The sequence below is a fragment of the Aphidius gifuensis genome, linkage group LG2, assembly GCF_014905175.1.
Source record: "Aphidius gifuensis isolate YNYX2018 linkage group LG2, ASM1490517v1, whole genome shotgun sequence".
Classification (NCBI taxonomy): Eukaryota; Metazoa; Arthropoda; class Insecta; order Hymenoptera; family Braconidae; genus Aphidius; species Aphidius gifuensis.
This window is the reverse complement of record NC_057789.1, coordinates 9,214,154-9,234,179: the sequence shown is the minus strand read 5'-3', so window position 1 is coordinate 9,234,179 and position 20,026 is coordinate 9,214,154. Positions and strand designations below refer to the sequence as shown.

Below are 20,026 nucleotides of genomic sequence, written 5' to 3'. Positions count from 1 at the left end.
AAAAAATTTAATGCAATTTAATGCAATATTGTCAGTGTGTCAATGGACCTTAATATCATCCCACTCTTTTTTTTTTTTTCATGTATTGTCTTCTATTCTTGTTGCACCTTTTGTCTCCCTGGAGCTGGAAATCCCTCTCTATTTTTTAAAAACAGACATGTGTGTCGATGATCATCATCATGATGAAATTCAATGGAATTAAAATAGCGTCAGTTGAGTCATAACCGTCTCAAGTGGTCTCAAGTTATTTTCGAAACTAATTTAATCCCCCTTCTATTTTAAGCTTTTTTTTTTTTTATATTATTGTTATTAATAAATCAATAATTAATCATTATTTATTTGTGTTATAAATTTATATAAGCCTTGTGAGTGTGTGTGTATAATTATTTATCTATTTTGAGAATTGTTTTTTTTTTTTTTGACCTATGGAGGATATTTTGAGACAGCTGCAACTCATGTAAGGATGCATTTTTTTTTTCTTTTTTTGTCTATCGTTTTCTTACCTTTTTTTCTTTCAATTGTTGTTGTTATTATTATTCTTTGAATTCAAGGAGAATTGGTGTGTTTTTTTTTTTTTGATGGGTACGCTATTGTCTATCATTTGTTGCAATAATTATTTTCCGGTTTGTTGACTTCATGCATAACGGAGTATTTTGTGTTTAATTTATGTGTAAACAATTAATTATTTATATTCAATTGTTTCACTACAATGTTCTATTTTTTTTTTATTTAAAATAAAAAAGGATAATATTCATTTGTAAATTTGTTTTTTTTTTTTTTTTTTGCTCAATTTATCATTTAATTAATTCATTTTTAATTGAGCAAATGAACCTTTCTAATTGGAACTATTGTTATTGTTATTTATTATTATCTAAATTATATTTTAAAGTTTATTTTTTCTTTTATTTGTAAATAATCATAACTTTTATTTATTTAATTACAGATAAAATTAATTTTTGTCGAGGAATAAATCAATTTGGATTGCTCCTTTTTTTTGAGAGTGGTTATTATACAAGAGTTTATTATAATAATAATAATAAATAATTAAAATGACGATTACAAGGGAGTTTCAACAAAAGTGAGTACTAAAATTGTTTGATGGTTTGTTTTTTTTTAAATGTAATTTATTGAGGAGCATTTTGTAAATATATTTTTTTTTGATTATTTAGATTAGCTAAGGTTGATCCAATTCCATCAATAGCTGGTAATACATTGATACTGCCAATAACAACAATATCACTAGCTCCAGAAATTAAAAAAAGTTGGTGGCGAAAAATAACTCCTTGTCTTGCATTTTTTGCTGCATTTACAACAGCAATGACATTGTTAGTAATGTGGAGTGAAGCTGCTGCACTAAGGTTAATATTATTATTTTTTATTTAATTGTTATTTATTATTGTCCATTTGACGGTCAATATCAACTAGAAACTTGAATTTTATATAGTTATCATTTATATTTGTTTAGTTTATCTTTTAGAGATAAGAAAAATTTAAAATACAAATAAAATATTATTATTCTTCTTATCAATTGAGTGAAAACAAAAATAGTAAGAGAAAAAATTGGTTTTAAATTGTTGTTGCATCAAAAGATGACTAGATAAATAAAAAATTTAATGATAATAGTTTGATTTTTGTTCATGAAATAATGTACTGTAATTTTGTGGTTTTTTTTTCTTAATAGACGACAAGCATTTGACGCAAATATGACACGTGATTATGTGCTATCAAAAGTACCAATGGATGATCCACAATTAGTAGTGTATATACGTGAAGTACAATTTCAAAAAACAGTATATCAAGAGCCAATTACTGCTGTACAAACATCAGAAGAAAAATTTATTGAAAATCATTTGAAAAAAAAATATGATGGTGTTTATGTTGAGTATATTAATCGTCCTGGTGCTGAATCAACGACATCTTGGCTTGAAGCTAATTATGGCTGGCGTGGATTACTTGTTATCACTGATTTTAGATCATTTTTTAAAATATCTAAAAGTGGTAGACATTCAAGAACTCGAGTTTTACATGCTTGTCTAAGTACAGATAAAGCAACCAAAGAAGTAAGTTTATAAATTAATTTTATGTTTTCATATAATTAGAATAAAATATTCTGGTATTGATATCTCTAACAAAAATATTCACTAGATTCATGATAATAATTATTTGATTAATAATATATAACAAATTAATAAAATAAATAAACATTTAATAAATGATTTAAATGGTAAAATATTAATAAAATTAAATTTGAAATAATAATAACATTGAGTCATTACAATACGATGACTAATTAATTAATTTTTAAATAAATTAATTTTCAATTTATCCAAGATATATGATAATAGTAAATTTAAAAAAATAAATAAATTTTTAAATGTAATATTTATTTATTTATCGCGATGATCATACTCTTGTCATAATTATTTTTGACAAATTTTAAATAGTCATAATTATCATTCGGTTTATTTGTTACTATGCTTGTATTATTTTTATAATTATCAATTTTAATTTTAAAATATCTCGTGACTTTTTATACGAATACAAGCTACATGATGATTTTTTTATTTTTAGAGTAAATTATTAACAAGGATATTTTATTTATAGAGTATTTGATTTGATTTATTTGTTAAAATAATAATATTAATTTAAAATTTCAATGTTTTTCTACAGATAACATATCATCAAGAATCTGATGTAAGAGTTACAAAACTCAGTGAAGGTCCAAATAGTCTTATATTTTCAGAAGAAGGACAACCAGCAATGAGACTCAAGTGTTTTCCACTTTACAGTATTTTACTTGCTTATAATCAGACAACAATTGATTATCTCAGTCTTGATAGTAATGATTTACTCGAAAGAAAAGTAAATAAAATATTTATATTTATTTAATAAACAAATTAATCCATTATATTTCACTTCTAATTTATATATTTTATTTTATGTTGTTTCAGGTACTTGATACAATACCATGGAATATTATTAAAATATCTGTACTAGCAATACGCTGGAGTGAAGGACTAAATAATTATGAATTTAGATTATTGATTAATAAACTTGGTGACAAGCATTACAAACTTTCTACTGCAACTATTGATGGAAAATTAATATTTACATATTTACAAAAATATAAAATTTAAATTAATAAAATAATTCATTAGATAGTTTAAAATTAGGTAAACCATTGATTTTTTTTTTTTTTCATTTACAATTAATTATTAATATCATTTAATATTTTTTTTCAAACATAGTTTGCTGGCTGTAATTAATTTACAATCTTTTTTGTTCATTTTTTTCTTTTATATTGTATTTTATTTATCGAGGTCACACTTTTCATCAACAATTTTTTTTCCCTGATTTTTTTTTATTGTTTTGTTTAACAATAAATTCAAGTCCTCACAAATACATAAAACAATTGATGCGCATAAATAAAATAATTAAATTTTCTTTTTTAAATTGTAAAATAAATAATTCAATGTGAAAAATGTGAAAAAAATTATAAGCCAATACCATGACATGGATTTTTTTAAACTTAAAAAATTTTCTGTTAAACAGTTAATTTATAAATTAAATTAATCATTAATAATTTAAGTTATACTTAATTAGATATGAAATTTAAAGTAATGAAAATAATGATGCCTTAATATTGTACAATAAACAATGAAAAATAATTGTTAAAAAAAAAAATTATTTACTTTGTTATAAAATTGAGTAAAAAAAAACAAAAAAAAAAATTTTACATTAATGGTATTATTTTTTTATAATTTTTCTTTTTTATAATTTATAAATAGTATTTTTTCTTTTCTACAATAGAGTATGAAAGTCTGTTAAATGTAATAATTGTAAAATGGAAAATTTGATTAGAATAATACTTGAAGAAGAAAAAAAAATGAAAATAAATAAAAAGAAATTATTAAATAAACTTTCAAGTATCAATTGATAAATTTAACACTCTGTAAACTTTGCTTGAGTGAATCTTGTAGTAAATAATTTTTATTTTATTATTTTTTATTTGACATCGAGGTCTTGAGGAAGCACAAAAGATAAAAACCGAGGTTTCCAATAATTTTTTAAAATATTTTTTGTGTAAATTGGTTCTATGATATGATTTACAAATGAAATAACAAATATTAAAAAATAAAATCAATGAAAACCACTCGAGAAATAAATATTATCAGACAATTCTTTGTGAAGGTGATCATTGTTCACATTTCCAAGACAAATTCAATGATTCAATGATTTTTTTTATTTTATTTTTATTTCAATACTGTTCACACCATCGATAAGTTGATTGATAGTGTCCATTTGTTGGTCGTAAGAAACAGATCTATCTTGTATTTGATAAATATTATTTAATTTATTATTGAATAAAAAAAAAGTTAGTTTTTTAAAAATGGAAAGTACGGGAATGTTTGAAAATGGCTCTGGAAGTCATCAAATTTCACAGGAAAGCAAAAAATTATGGCAATTTTTAGCAGCATGTTCCGGTAAATTACGATAATTTGTAAAATTTTAATTTCATATAATTATCTAAACAATAAATTGACAATTCTAATGAATTTTTAAATTTATTTTTAGCAAGTATATTAGCTGTTGGAGCTGGAACAGCATTGGCATGGACATCACCAGTTCTTCCAATTCTTCAAGATAAAAATAATGATATATTATTTATAAATGAAGAAGAAGCATCATGGATAGGTGCATTTTTACCAGTTGGTGCAATTGTTGGTGCACTACCAGCAGGTACAATTGCTGATAAATTAGGAAGAAAAAAAGCACTTCTTCTTCTTGCATTACCATTTATATTATCTTGGATGTTAATTGTACTAGTAAATGCCGTATGGATGTTATACACAGCAAGATTTTTAGTTGGTGCTGCTGTTGGTGCTGTTTGTGTTATTGTACCAACATATATTGCTGAAATATCATCACCATCAACACGTGGATCACTTGGTGCTATGTTTCAATTATTCTTAGCATCTGGAATTGTTTTAACTTTTATTCTTGGTACAATTGCATCGTACAGAATTATTGGAATTGTTTGTGGTATTATTGAAATTATTTTTGTTGCTACATTTATATTCATGCCTGAATCACCAAGTTGGCTTGTGGTAAACTTTTTTATATTATATTTAATAATTATCTGCTTGTTTTTATTATTAAATAGTATTTTTTTTTTGTTAAAAGAGTGAAGGTAGAAAACCAGAAGCAACAATGGCATTAAAAATATTTAGAGGTAATAATTATAATTTAACAAATGAAATATCTGAAATGCAAGAAGAAGCTGAAAAAACAGCATCAAAAAAAAGTTCAATATTTGATTTAATACGTACTGCTGGAAGAAGACGTGCTATTTTAGCTAGTTTAGGTTGTATGATATTTCAACAATTATCAGGAATAAATGCAGTTGTTTTTTATACTGTACAAATATTTAAAGTAATATTAAATTTTCTTAATTAACAATAAAATCAATTTATCAATTTTATATTCAAGATTAATATATTATTAGGCTGCAAAGATGGATGATTTTGCTGGTCCAGCAGCAATTGCTGTTGCATTTGTTCAAGTAATAATGGCTGGTGTTGCTGCATTGATAGTCGACAAAGCAGGAAGAAAGCCACTTTTAATTGTATCATCAACTTTGATGGCAATAAGTTTAACTGCACTTGGTTATTTTTTTAAATTAAGTGATGCTAAAGAAGATACAAGTAGCATAAGTTGGTTACCACTTGTATCACTTGTACTATTTATGATTGCATTTTCTGTTGGGTAAATATATATATTATTTAAAAATATATTAATAAACAAAAATTAACAAATTACCTTTTAAATTTTAAATTTAGATTAGGTCCAATACCATGGATGTTAACTGGTGAATTATTTACATCAGATATAAAAGCTGTTGCTTCAAGTCTTGCTGTTATGGTTAATTGGTTTTTAGTATTTCTTGTTACAAAAACATTTGCATCAATGAAAGACAGTCTTGGTTCAGCAGTTACATTTTGGATATTTGCTGGTATAATGGTTGTTGCTACATTTTTTGAATATTTTATTGTTCCAGAAACAAAAGGAAAAACACTTGAACAAATTCAAAATGAATTAAATCATTAAATATAATTAATAAATTAATTGTATTATTGATTTTTTAAATTGATAATCTCAATACTTTTAGTAGAATTATTGTTTTTTTTTTGTCATGCACTTGTGCTACTTCCTTGTAAAATAAATCTATATAAAAAATCCATAAGCAAATAATAAAATTAAAATGTATTGTCATTGTAAGTTTATCAATTATTATTTGTTCATATCTGGAGAGGTAAATATTACTTATCTTCTTGATACAATATTTATAAAAATTTTATCGATTGAATCACGACGTACTAATCTGATGTACTACTTCAAAAAATTTTTACATGATATTTATTTTTAATGAAATAATAATCATTCAAAAATAATTCGAATGTTTGAAATTTTCGTTTAAAAAAAAATCAGTAAAGGTCATTTATCAGTTTAGATATATATTTTTTTTTTTAAATATCTTAATGAATTAACAATTGATAAAGATATTATTATTTTTATTTTTCATGTATGTCAATTTATCAGTTGCCGAATAACGTCGGCACGATGATTTGTTGCTAGTAAAAATTATTTTTAATAATTTACAAAATACTCAGTGTTTTAAAAAAATGTATATATTTGTTTAAAAAAATTTTTATATTTTATCATAAAATTCATGACAACTGATGGAATAAAAAAAAAATAATTTATAGGTATTATCTTTAACTTCATGACAACTGATGGGATAAAAGAAAATAATTTATAATTTTTTGACTTTATTTTTGGGTAACAAAAGGTAACAACGTGTGTTTGAGTGTGTGTTAATCAAGCTGTAAATTATTGTTGTTTAAAGTATAAATTTTTCCATTTAAATATAAAAAAATGAAATAAAATTATCCCCCACTAAAAAAAAAATTACGAAGAAATCAGTGAGTTGATTGTTGGGAGAGATATAAAGCCTATGACTACACAGTGATATCAACGAGTCAACCAGTTTGCACAAACCCTTTGAATATCCTCCAAAAGAAATAATTAAAAAAATATATAAATACATATTTTAGACTGTAATTAAAAATTTTTTAATAATATTTAAAAAATAATAACGAGGTTTTAATAATTACTGGCAATATGTCAAACGAAAAAGGATCGAAATTTCCTCAATATTTCGCTGCAATTGCAGGTGAGTTTCTATTACATTGTTGTAAATTAAAAAATAAAAATAAACCTTTTTTATAAACAATTTTTCTTACAATTATTTAATCAGTTTTATTTTTTTTTGTTTAACTTTTCTAAAAATAAAATTTCAAGGCAACACATATCTGAAAAAAGGAAGTTACTTCATCGAAATAAAGCATTTATAATTGTCACTATAAATAATTTATTCCGGATGTTAAAAAATATTTTATCTCAATTTTTAAATTGTAAAACAAAACAATGCATTTGTTTTTTTAATTCTTGAATCAATGTAAATTATTATTTTCATATCACATTTAATTTTTTGTCATGCAAAACGCCCACAAATTATTGACATGTTTGAAAAAAAGATTAGAATTTTATTTGATAATTATATTGCAAATTTATTAATTGAATAAATCGAAAAAAAAAATCTCAAAACAATTAAACAATTTGATATATAATTTTTTTTAAATTTAACTCTAATTTTTATTGTTTTTATAATTAAAAAAAAAAACAAATCAATTGTCTAGAATTTTAAATGATTCATCTTAGATAAGTTATCGAAGTTGTCTCTTTAATCGTTATCCAATTGATTGGAAAAAAATTACATGAAAAAAAAAAACAATATATAAACAAAATAAGTTGATAAATAAATCAAAGTTGATATGATTATATTTGTTTTGTTGATTATACATGGTTCCAAATACTGATAACATAATTAAAATTTTTAATTTTAGGAAATTTATGCGTTGCGGCGGGTGGTGCAATGCTTGGATGGTATGTTATAAATAAACTCGAAAAAAAAAGTAATTAATATTTAATAACCTTGATAGATTAAATGTAATTTTGTGTGTTCAAGGACGAGCCCAATATTATTGAGACTACAGGAGAATCCAGTAACCGATGATAATCCAATTGGTGAATCAATAACTTCAGATCAAAGTTCTTGGATTGGATCATTGACTCCAGTTGGTGCCCTGATTGGAAGTTTTCTTGCTGCATTTCTTGCTGAATGGTTGTAATTCACCCTCAAAAAATATTCTAATATTAAACTAATTTTTCTAATATTTACTTAACAGTTTGGGAAGAAAAATAACATTGCTATTCAGTGTCATACCATTTACAATTGGATGGATACTTATTGCAACAGCAACAAGTGTAGAAGTTCTTTATATTGCAAGATTTATATTTGGGGTATTTATAAATTAAATATAAATTTAATTTATCATTAAATTGATATTTAAAATTTATTTTCCAGATTGCATTGTCTATTCCATTTACAGCAATTCCAATGTATTGCGGTGAAATATCAGAAACATCAATAAGAGGAGTACTTGGATCATTTCTTCAAATATTTATAACAATTGGTTTATTATGGTCATATTGTATTGGTCCATATGTTTCATATACATTTTTATGGATTGCATGTGCATCATTACCAATTGTATTTTTTATATTATTTTTTTTAATGCCAGAATCACCATATTATCTTTCATCAAAAGGAAGAGATGATGATGTGCTACATGCTTTATCAAGACTTCGACAAAAAAGTATTGATGGTGTTAGAGAAGAGGCTGCTGAAATAAAGGTTCATTTTATTTTTCTTATTGACAAATTGATTATGTGAATTAATCATTAATCAATTTGTATTCATTATTTTTTGCTTCAGGCAAGTGTAGAGGAAGCATTTAGAAGTGAAGCAAAATTTTCTGATCTTATTAATGTCAAGAGTAATTATAAAGCTCTTATTTATACCTGTGCACTTGTGACATTTCAACAAATGACTGGGATCAATGTTGTGTGAGTATCAACAATCAATTAGTGTTTCGAAAATTATTATTTTATTCATCGAATAATTTTATTTATTTTGTCATTTAGATTATTTTATTCACAAACAATATTTGATGCGGCAGGTGCTAGTAGTTTAAAGCCAGAAATAGCAACAATAATTGTTGGTATTGTACAACTTGGTGCTTCATGTGTTGTACCATTTGTTGTTGATCGTTTAGGAAGAAGAATTCTTTTAGTTATATCTGGTGTTGGTGAGACATTGAGTCTTGTAAGTAATTTTTTTAAAAAATACTTGAAAAACAGCAAAATTAAAACTGTATTTTTATTTTAGATTGCACTTGGATTATTTTTTTATCTAAAAGTTAATGGTGATGTTAGTAATATCAGCTGGCTTCCAGTTGCATCATTGATGATTTTTATTGCTACATATAGCATTGGATGGGGTCCATTACCATGGGCGGTAATGGGAGAAATGTTTGCATCCGATGTTAAATCAAAAGCATCTGGTTTAGTTGTATTCGTTTGTTGGACACTTGCATTTATAATAACAAAATATTTTAGTAATGTTGCTGATGCATTTGGTATGCATATTGCATTTTGGCTATTCTCTGTATTTTGTATTGCCAGTATATTTTTTACAATATTTTTATTACCCGAAACAAAAGGCAAAAGTTTAGCTGAAATACAAGCTGAACTTGGTGGTTATACAAATAATCAAATTTATTATTCAAATACTAATGAAAGTAGTGAAAAAAAATAATTAATAATTGAAATATTCATCAATAATTTTATTTATTTTATTATATCTTTATTGCTGTTTTTTTTTTCTAAATTAATTTAAATTTAGATTGAAATTTTAAAATTTATGTAAATATATATGTGTTAGTTTAAAATTTGAAAATTAGTATTTTATGAAAATGGAATATTTGAAAAACAAAAAAATATACTAACTGTGGTATTTTCAATGTGTTATTGTCATAAAAGATTATTGAAAGAGCAATGTAATTGATGAAAAATTATTAATATAAATTGGAATCGTTAAACTTCAAGAGAAAAATACTGCTTGTTGTATTTTTAATTTATTTGTTATTGTCATAAAAAACTGATCACAGTAGATATTGTCAAGTGATGAATAAAAAAAAAAAAATGATAATAGTTTTTAGAAATGTTTGCTCATATTTATTGGCAAAAGAAACATCTATAAAAAAAAATAGGTATACATATTTTTTTATCCACAGTTTTCAATGTATATAATAATATTATTTGTAATTATTTTTTTTTAGATATAATTATTCTGACAAACAATTTTGGTGGATATTTAGTCATTAAGCTTTATCAAACATTTTTTTGTTCATGCTTATAATAAGTGATCGATTGTATAAAAGTAATTATCAGTGGAGCAACCTGTTTAGTTTCGATCGAACGACAAATACGTAGTGAATATCTAACACTTGGATATTCAACTACTGTTGAGATTATTTATTTTTATTTCCGGTAAGCAAGTTTATTGTAATTATCATTCAATGATTCATCCTTGAAGTATCAAAATTAAACTAATAAATTTAATAGATTTAAATAAATTTAATAAACTGTGCATCAATAAATAAATATTATTAAAAAAAAAAAAAAAAAAAAAATCCTTTTGAGTGACAACTATTCGAATTTGATTTTCTACATCAATGTAAAAAATATATTTGTTAATTAAAATTAAAAAAAAAAATACTAATTGTTGTAATTGTCATTGAAATTTTAATTGATAATAAAGAAAGATCGATCAAACGGCAATGTAATTGTTGAAAAATTATTAATTTATTTTTAATCAAATTTTTATCAATGATTCATCAAATATTACAGTATTGTTTTATAATTAGAAAAAATTCAATTAATCAAAGGGCAGTAGAAAGCAGTTGTTACTAAATTATCTTCTTCTTGGATCATGCTGTAAAAAAAGGTAAATTAATATTATATTGTCAGTTATTAAAAAAAAAAGGGTTGATGAATATAAAATATAAAACTTACTATACTGATGAAAATGAGAAACAACCAGAAGTAAATCAAGAAATTGCTTTGTCGCATGGTTGCGTGGTCGTGTTTCGGGTGTTTCGTGTAGAGCTCAACTTGTCTTTGAGATTTTCCATATGATCTTTGAAGTACTTTTGGGATCGGTTGCGAAAAATTTTTAACCGCAACTAAAACAATTAATCAATTATCAATTATATTATTTTAAAAGTTGTTAAAATTTAGCTAGACAATATTAATATTATATTATATTAATAATATACATTATACATACACTGTGCGATTTTAACAGATTTTATGAATGGCTGACGTAATAGGCTCAACATATTGGCGATATTGGCTGATGTATTGACTGAGAAAGACTAAAAAGAATCCTCGATCCTTGGGCCACCTTGGGCCTTGCCCCTTAGCAGCTTCACTTAGAACCCTTAGAACTCATCTTATCCCTACTACTTTCTGAATATTTACTGCGCATGACTAATTCTTTTTACATACACACGAAGTGTCGAAGTTAGGTTTGAAGGAAAACTGATTTATGTCGGAGAAATATTTACTGCAACTGCAATTGGAGTTGTTCAACTTGTTCTATGTTGTATATAATATACCAATATGTACCATTGTTTGTTAATAATTGGGGAAGAAAAAGTTTATAACTATATATTGTAAAATTTACTATTGCTTATTTGAGATTTAATTACTATGTTTCAAACAGATTTTTCGGGTATATTAATTTTTTTAAAATTTTCTACTTTGTAATAAACTTACTGTTTGTCTTATTATCAAATATTAATATTCACTTTCTTAAAATTTGCATTGTCAATTTTCAATATTTATTATTGTTTTTGTAAATTTTTCCCATATTGAATTTTAATACATTCCCTGCACATTTCCAAATTGCTGTTGACCATAGTAAAAATCAGGTTGATGATTTATTACCAATTGTATTTTTTATATTATTTGTTTCATTGCCAAAACCGCCTTATTATCTTCGTCTTATTAGACTTTGACGAAGCAACATTATAACAAAATATTTTAGTAATGTTGCTGATGCATTTTGGCTATTCTCTGTATTTTGTATTGCCAGTATATTTTTTACAATATTTTTATTACCAGAAACAAAAGCTGAAAAATCTGAAATACAAGCTGAACTTGGTGGTTATACTGTAATAATCAAATTTATTATTCCGATACTAATGAAAGTAATGCAAAAAAATAATTTATGAATAAAAATATTCATTAATAATTTTATTTATTTTATTATATCTTTATTTTGGTTTTTTTTTTTTTTTCTAAATTAATTTAAATTTAGATTGAAATTTGAAAATTTATGTAGATATATATTTGTTAATTTAAAATTTGAGAATTGTTATTTTATAAATAGGAAATATTTGAAAAAAAACAAAAAAAAAAAAATACTAACTGCGGTATTTTCAATTTATTTGTTATTGTCATGAAAGATTAATAAAAGAGCAATTGTTTAAAAATTATTAATATATAAATTGGAATTGTTAAACTTCAAGAAAAAAATACTGATTGTTGTATATTTTTAATTTATTTGTTATTGTCATAAAAAACTGATCGCAGCAGATATTGACAAGTGATGAATAAAGAAAAAATCATAATAGTTTTTAGAAATGTTTGCTCATATTTATTGGCAAAAAAAAAAACATCTATAAAAAAAAATAGGTATACATATTTTTTTATCCACAGTTTTTAATGTATATAATAATATTATTTGTAATTATTTTTTTTTAGATATAATTATTCTGACAAACAATTTTGGTGGATATTTAGTCATTAAGCTTTATCAAACATTTTTTTGTTCATACAGAAAAGTAATTATCAGTGGAGCAACCTGTTCAGTTTCGATCGTACGACAAATACGTAGTGAATATCTAACACTTGGATATTTAACTACTGTTGAGATTATTTATTTTTATTTCCGGTAAGCAAGTTTATTGTAATTATCATTCAATGATTCATCCTTGAAGTATCAAAATTAAACTAATAAATTTAACAAATTGTGCATCAGTAAATGATTATTAAAAAAAAAAAAAATTCGTATCAAGTGACAACTATTTGAATTTTATTTTCTACATCAATGTAAAAAATATGTTTGTTAATTTAAATTAAAAAAAAAAAAATATTGATTGTTGTCATTGAAATTTTAATTGATAATAATGAAAGATCAATAAAACGGCAATGTAATTGTTGAAAAATTATTAATTTATTTTCATCTAAAATACTATAAATAATAGATTGATTTATCAAATAATACGTTATTATTTTATAATTAGAAAAAAATTTAATTAATCAAAGAGCAGTAGAATGCAGTTCCAAGAGAATGCAGTCGTTACTAAATTACTCTCTTCTTCTTCTTCTTGAATTATTACTCTGTAAAAAAAAAGGTAAATTAATATTATATTGTCAGTTATTAAAAAAAAAAAAAAAAATTGATGATTACAAAACTTACCATAAATATAAGATCAAGATGATAAGAAAGATAAGAAAGAGATCGCTTCGTCGCTTGGTTGCGTGGTCGTGTTTCGGGTGTTTCGTGTAGGGCTCAACGTGTATTTGAAATTTTCCATATGATCTTTGAAGTACTTTTGGGATCGGTTGCGAAAAATTTTTAACCGGAACTAAAACAATTAATCAATTATCAAATATATTATTTTAAAATTTGTTCAAATTAACCTGGACAATATCAATATATACATATACATTATACATACACTGTGCGATTTTAACAGATTTTATGAATGGCTGACGCAATAGGCAACGCAATGGCTGACGCAACATATTGACTGATGTATTGTGTTGACTTTAAGACTCTTCAACTCTCAATAAGACTATTGTAAGACTATATAAAGTATACAGGAAATTATATATGGGGCTACCACTCGCTACCGTTGCTACCACCAGCTACCACTGAACTGCACTGAACAGCCTGAACAGACACAAACAGACTTTCTGTCTGACGGCTGCACTGAAATAAAACTGGAAGGTGAACTCCTATGCCACTGAAATATAATAAAACTGGAAGCTGAACTTATACGCTGCAAAATTCAATGGATAGTCTTTTGTCTTGTCGGTACAGTCACGTCAACTAGTTATTGAGACTGTACTAAATATAATGTAACTTTTCATATCGTATAGTACTAGTTTGTTTTGACGTTGACTGTACCAGATTTAATGCATGCGTGACCATCCAATATATTGCTATTAGCGACACTCCGTGCATTAGCTAACATAACATATTGTTTATTATATTTTAAGTGTCTAACGTGTCCTAGAATAATATTATAGCAATATATATTGGATGGCTTTCCCTCTCACTCACGCATGCGCACATTAAATCTTGTACAGTCAACGTCAAAACAAACTAGTACTACACTGTACTACACGATCATTATATTTCAGTACAGTCTCAACCAACTTTAGTTGACGTGACTGTACCGACAAGGACAAAAGCCCATCCATTGAATCTCTCTCTCGGCGACGCTAAGTTCGGCTTCCAGTTTTATTACATATATTTCAGTGGACGGCTGACCCATGGTAGAAATATACAGGCAGGTTCATGCGCATACGTTTTTTTAAGCCAATAAGAAGTGCGGCCCCTACGTCGCCATATTGGCTAAATTGGCGCGATTTTATTTGAATCATAATTTGAAGTACATATCAAAGATGGTCTCAATAAAAAATTGAAATAATAAAGACACATAAACAAATGATTAATTCTATAAAAAATAAAAAATAAAATTCATATTTAACTTTGTTAAAAAAAAAAAAAATTTCTTTTAAGTGACAACTCTTAGAATTTGATTTTCTACATTAATGTAAAAATATATTTGTTAATTGGAATTTAAGAAAAAATACTAATTGTCGTTATTGTCAATTTTCAATATTTATTATTGGCTATGTAAATTTTTCCCATATTGAATTTTAATACATTTCCTGCACATTTTCAAATTGCTGTCGACCATAGTAAAAATCGTTGATAATTTATTACCAATTGTATCTTTTATATTATTTTTTTTTTAATGCCGGAACCACCTTATTAATTATTATCTTCGTCTTATTAGACTTTGACAAGTATTGATGGTGTTAAAGAAGAGGCTGCTGACATAAAGATTTATTTTATTCTGTTTTTTGACAAATGTGAGTTAAACATCAATCAATTATATTTTTAGTTTCTTTTCAGGCAAGAGTAGAGAAAGCATTTAAAAGTGAAGCACAATTGTCTGATCTTATTAATGTAAAGAGTAATTATAAAGCTCTTATTTATACCTGTCTACTGGTTTGTTTTTATTCAAATAATTAAGAAATTAGTTAAAAAAAAAAAATTAACAAATTGAGATATTCATTGATACTTTTATTTATTTTATTATATCTTTATTGTTACATTTATTTTTTTTTTTCTAAATTAAATTAAATTTAGATTGAAATTTGGAAATTCATGTTTGTTAATTTAAAATTTAAAAATTGTTATTTTATGAAAATGGAATATTTGAAAAAAAAAAAAAACTAACTGTGGTATTTTCAATTTATTTGTTATTGTCATGAAAGATTATTGAAAGAGCAATGAAATTGTTGAAAAATTATTAATATAAATTGGAATCGTTAAACTTCAAGAAAAAAATACTGCTTGTTGTATTTTTAATTTATTTGTTATTGTCATAAAAAACTAATCACATTGTCAAGTGATGAATAAAAAAATAAAATGATAATAGTTTTTAGAAATGTTTGCTCATATTTATTGGCAAAAAAAACATGTATAAAAAAATATATATACATATTTTTTTATCCACAGTTTTCAATGTATATAATAATATTATTTGTAATTATTTTTTTTTAGATATAATTATTCTGACAAACAATTTTGGTAGATATTTAGTCATTAAGCTTTATCAAACATTTTTTTGTTCATGCTTATAACAAGTGATCGATTGTATAAAAGTAATTATCAGTGGAGCAACCTGTTCAGTTTCGATCATACGACAAATACGTAGTCAATATATAACACTTGGATATTCAACTACTGTTGAGATTATTTATTTTTATTTCCGATAAGCGCAAGTTTATTGTAATTATTATTTAATAATTCATCCTTGAAGTATCAAAATTAAACTAATAAATTTAATAAACTGTTCATCATCAAATAAATTCTATTAAAAAAAAAAAAAAAACTCCTGAGTGACAAATATTCGAATTTGATTTTCTACATTAATGTAAAAAATATATTTGTTAATTAAAATTTAAGAAAAAATACTAACTGTTGTTATTGTCATTGAAATTTTAATTGAAACGGCAATGTAATTGTTGAAAAATTATTAATTTATTTTTATCAAATTTTTATCAATGATTTATCAAATATTACAGTATTGTGTTATAATTAGAAAAAATTTAATTAACTAAAGGACAGTAGAAAGCAGTCGTTACTGAATTACCTTCTTCTACTCCTATCATTCTGTAAAAAAAAATTAATTAATATTATATTGTCAGTTATTAAAAAAAAAAAAGGGTTGATGAATATAAAATATAAAACTTACTATATCCATGAACATGATGAATAACATTAAGTAAATCAAGAAATTGCTTTGTCGCATGGTTGCGTGGTCGTGTTTCGGGTGTTTCGTGAATGGCTCAACTTGTCTTTGAGATTTTCCATATGATCTTTGAAGTACTTTTGGGATCGGTTGCGAAAAATTTTTAACCGCAACTAAAACAATTAATTAATTATCAAATATATTATTTTAAAAGTTTTTAAAATTTAGCTGGACAATATTAATATACATTATACATACACTGTGCGATTTTTACAGATTTTATGAATGGCTGACGTAATAGGCTCAACATATTGGCGATATTGGCTGATGTATTGACTGAGAAAGACTAAAAAGAATCCTCAATCCTTGGGCCTTGCCCCTTAGCAGCTTCACTTAGAACCCTCAGAACTCATCTTATCCCTACTACTTTCTGAATATTTACTGCGCATGACTAATTCTTTTTACACACACACGAAGTGTCGAAGTTAGGTTTGAAGGAAAACTGATTTATGTCGGAGAAATATTTACTGCGATTGGAGTTGTTCAACTTGTTCTTTGTTGTGTATAATATACCAATATGTACCATTGTTTGTTAATAATTGGGGAAGGAAAAGTTTGTAACTATATATTGTAAAATTTACTATTGCTTATTTGAGATTTAATTACTATGTTTCAAACAGATTTTTCGGGTATATTAATTTTTTTAAAATTTTCTACTTTGTAATAAACTTACTGTTTGTCTTATTATCAAATATTAATATTACCTTTCTTAAAATTTGCATATGCATTGTCAATATTCAATATTTATTATCGTTTTTGTAAATTTTTCCCATATTGAATTTTAATACATTCCCTGCACATTTCCAAATTGCTGTTGACCATAGTAAAAATCAGGTTGATGATTTATTACCAATTGTATTTTTTATATTATTTGTTTCATTGCCGAAACCGCCTTATTATCTTCGTCTTATTAGACTTTGACGAAGCAACATTATAACAAAATATTTTAGTAATGTTGCTGATGCATTTTGGCTATTCTCTGTATTTTGTATTGCCAGTATATTTTTTACAATATTTTTATTACCAGAAACAAAAGCTGAAAAATCTGAAATACAAGCTGAACTTGGTGGTTATACTGTAATAATCAAATTTATTATTCCGATACTAATAAAAGTAATGCAAAAAAATAATTTTTAAATAAAAATATTTATTGATAACTTTATTTATTTTATTATATCTTTATTTTGGTTTTTTTTTTTTTCTAAATTAATTTAAATTTAGATTGAAATTTGAAAATTTATGTAAATATATATTTGTTAATTTAAAATTTGAGAATTGTTATTTTATAAAAATGAAATGTTTGAAAAAAAACAAAATAAAAAAAATACTAACTGTGGTATTTTCAATTTATTTGTTATTGTCATGAAAGATTAATAAAAGAGCAATTGTTAAAAAATTATTAATATATAAATTGGAATTGTTAAACTTCAAGAAAAAAATACTCATTGTTGTACTTTTAATTTATTGGTTATTGTCATAAAAAACTGATCGCAGTAGATATTGTCAAGTGATGAATAAAAAAAAAATGATGAGAGTTTTTAGAAATGTTTGCTCATATCTATTGGCAAAAAAAACATGTATAAAAAAATATATATACATATTTTTTCATCCACAGTTTTTAATGTATTTATGTATATAATAATCTTATTTGTAATTATTTTTTTTTAGATATAATTATTCTGACAAACAATTTTGGTGGATATTTAGTCATTAAGCTTTATCAAACATTTTTTTGTTCATACAGAAAAGTAATTATCAGTGGAGCAACCTGTTCAGTTTCGATCGTACGACAAATACGTAGTGAATATCTAACACTTGGATATTTAACTACCGTTGAGATTATTTATTTTTATTTCCGGTAAGCAAGTTTATTGTAATTATCATTCAATGATTCATCCTTGAAGTATCAAAATTAAACTAATAAATTTAACAAATTGTGCATCATCAAATAAATTCTATTAAAAAAAAAAAAAATTCGTATCAAGTGACAACTATTTGAATTTTATTTTCTACATCAATTTAAAAAATATGTTTGTTAATTTGAATTAAAAAAAAAAAAATATTGATTGTTGTCATTGAAATTTTATTTGATAATAATGAAAGATCAATAAAACGGCAATGTAATTGTTATAAATATTTTAATTTATTTTAAAAAATTTTATTTTATTCATCTAAAATACTATAAATAATAGATTGATTTATCAAATATTACGCTATTGTTTTATAATTAGAAAAAAATTTAATTAATCAAAGAGCAGTAGAATGCAGTTCCAAGAGAATGCAGTCGTTACTAAATTACTCTCATCTTCTTCTTCTTGAATTATTACTCTGTAAAAAAAAAGGTAAATTAATATTATATTGTCAGTTATTAAAAAAAAAAAAAAAAATTGATGAATACAAAACTTACCATAATTATGAGCATGAAGATGAGAAAGAAAAGAAAGAAATCGCTTCGTCGCATGGTTGCGTGGTCGTGTTTCGGGTGTTTCGTGTAGGGCTCAACGTGTATTTGAAATTTTCCATATGATCTTTGAAGTACTTTTGGGATCGGTTGCGAAAAATTTTTAACCGCAACTAAAACAATTAATCAATTATCAAATATATTATTTTAAAATTTGTTAAAATTAACCTGGACAATATCAATATATACATATACATTATACATACACTGTGCGGTTTTAACAGATTTTATGAATGGCTGACGCAATAGGCAACGCAATGGCTGACGCAACATATTGACTGATGTATTGTGTTGACTTTAAGACTCAACTCTCAATAAGACTATAAAGTGCTATAAAGTATACAGGAAATTCAATATGGGGCTACCACAGGCTACCACTTGCCACTTGCTACCACTGAACTGCACTGAACAGATGCAAACAGACAGAAAGACTGAGAAAGACTGAAAGAATCCTTAGCAATGTTAGCATCCTTACTAGGAATCAGCGGAATCAGTGTTGCCAGACTCGGTAGCCATCTTCCCACTAAAAATGTTATGAAAAACCACTAGATTGAGCTACTTACCCACTAAACTTTTAAAAACTTTAAAATTTACTCCAAAAAGCAAAAAAAAAAAAAAAAAACGAAATGCATTGTAATTTTTTTTTTAAATTTTATTATCATTTTACAGATATACTGTCGATACATTTTATATGTATTTTTATACGTTCTAAATATTTTTTATATGAGTACCGGAATTCAGGCCCGCGACTCTCTAAGGCAACCGCACCTAATACTCATATGGTTTTTAGCAGTTTATATTATTTAAAAAATTTTCAAATGAATATACATTCATATATATATTTCTTTTAATTTTAAATTTTGAACGTTTATTTATTATTGTAATTTTAAATTATTAATTTTTTTGTCTGGAAAAA

At 24.5% G+C, this 20,026-nt stretch overlaps 2 protein-coding genes and 2 long non-coding RNA genes across 4 annotated transcripts; 2 read left to right on the top strand and 2 right to left on the bottom strand.

The window, feature by feature from the left end:
* Positions 1-150: 150 nt before the first annotated feature.
* Positions 151-3,907, top strand: LOC122849024 (protein Star-like). Its single transcript, XM_044147548.1, has 6 exons — positions 151-457; positions 944-1,078; positions 1,170-1,358; positions 1,682-2,060; positions 2,671-2,862; positions 2,952-3,907. Exons 2-6 carry the CDS (start codon positions 1,050-1,052, stop codon positions 3,135-3,137), a joined length of 975 nt encoding a protein of 324 aa, XP_044003483.1. The 5' UTR covers positions 151-457; positions 944-1,049; the 3' UTR covers positions 3,138-3,907.
* Positions 3,499-10,062, top strand: LOC122849484. The gene is made up of 13 exons (XM_044148185.1): positions 3,499-4,484; positions 4,576-5,108; positions 5,185-5,433; positions 5,507-5,766; positions 5,841-6,106; positions 7,157-7,234; positions 7,968-8,007; positions 8,090-8,245; positions 8,310-8,424; positions 8,489-8,818; positions 8,900-9,030; positions 9,109-9,289; positions 9,353-10,062. Exons 1-13 carry the CDS (start codon positions 4,391-4,393, stop codon positions 9,779-9,781), a joined length of 2,862 nt encoding a protein of 953 aa, XP_044004120.1. The 5' UTR covers positions 3,499-4,390; the 3' UTR covers positions 9,782-10,062.
* Positions 10,063-13,298: 3,236 nt separating this feature from the next.
* Positions 13,299-14,037, bottom strand: LOC122849025. Its single transcript, XR_006373495.1, has 3 exons — positions 13,776-14,037; positions 13,514-13,682; positions 13,299-13,434 (listed from the first exon to the last, which is right to left on the bottom strand). It is a non-coding gene; the product is annotated as an uncharacterized LOC122849025 (long non-coding RNA).
* A 4,799-nt stretch (positions 14,038-18,836) lies between these two features.
* LOC122849021 lies at positions 18,837-19,536 on the bottom strand. The gene is made up of 3 exons (XR_006373494.1): positions 19,317-19,536; positions 19,057-19,223; positions 18,837-18,977 (listed from the first exon to the last, which is right to left on the bottom strand). It is a non-coding gene; the product is annotated as an uncharacterized LOC122849021 (long non-coding RNA).
* Positions 19,537-20,026: the final 490 nt, after the last annotated feature.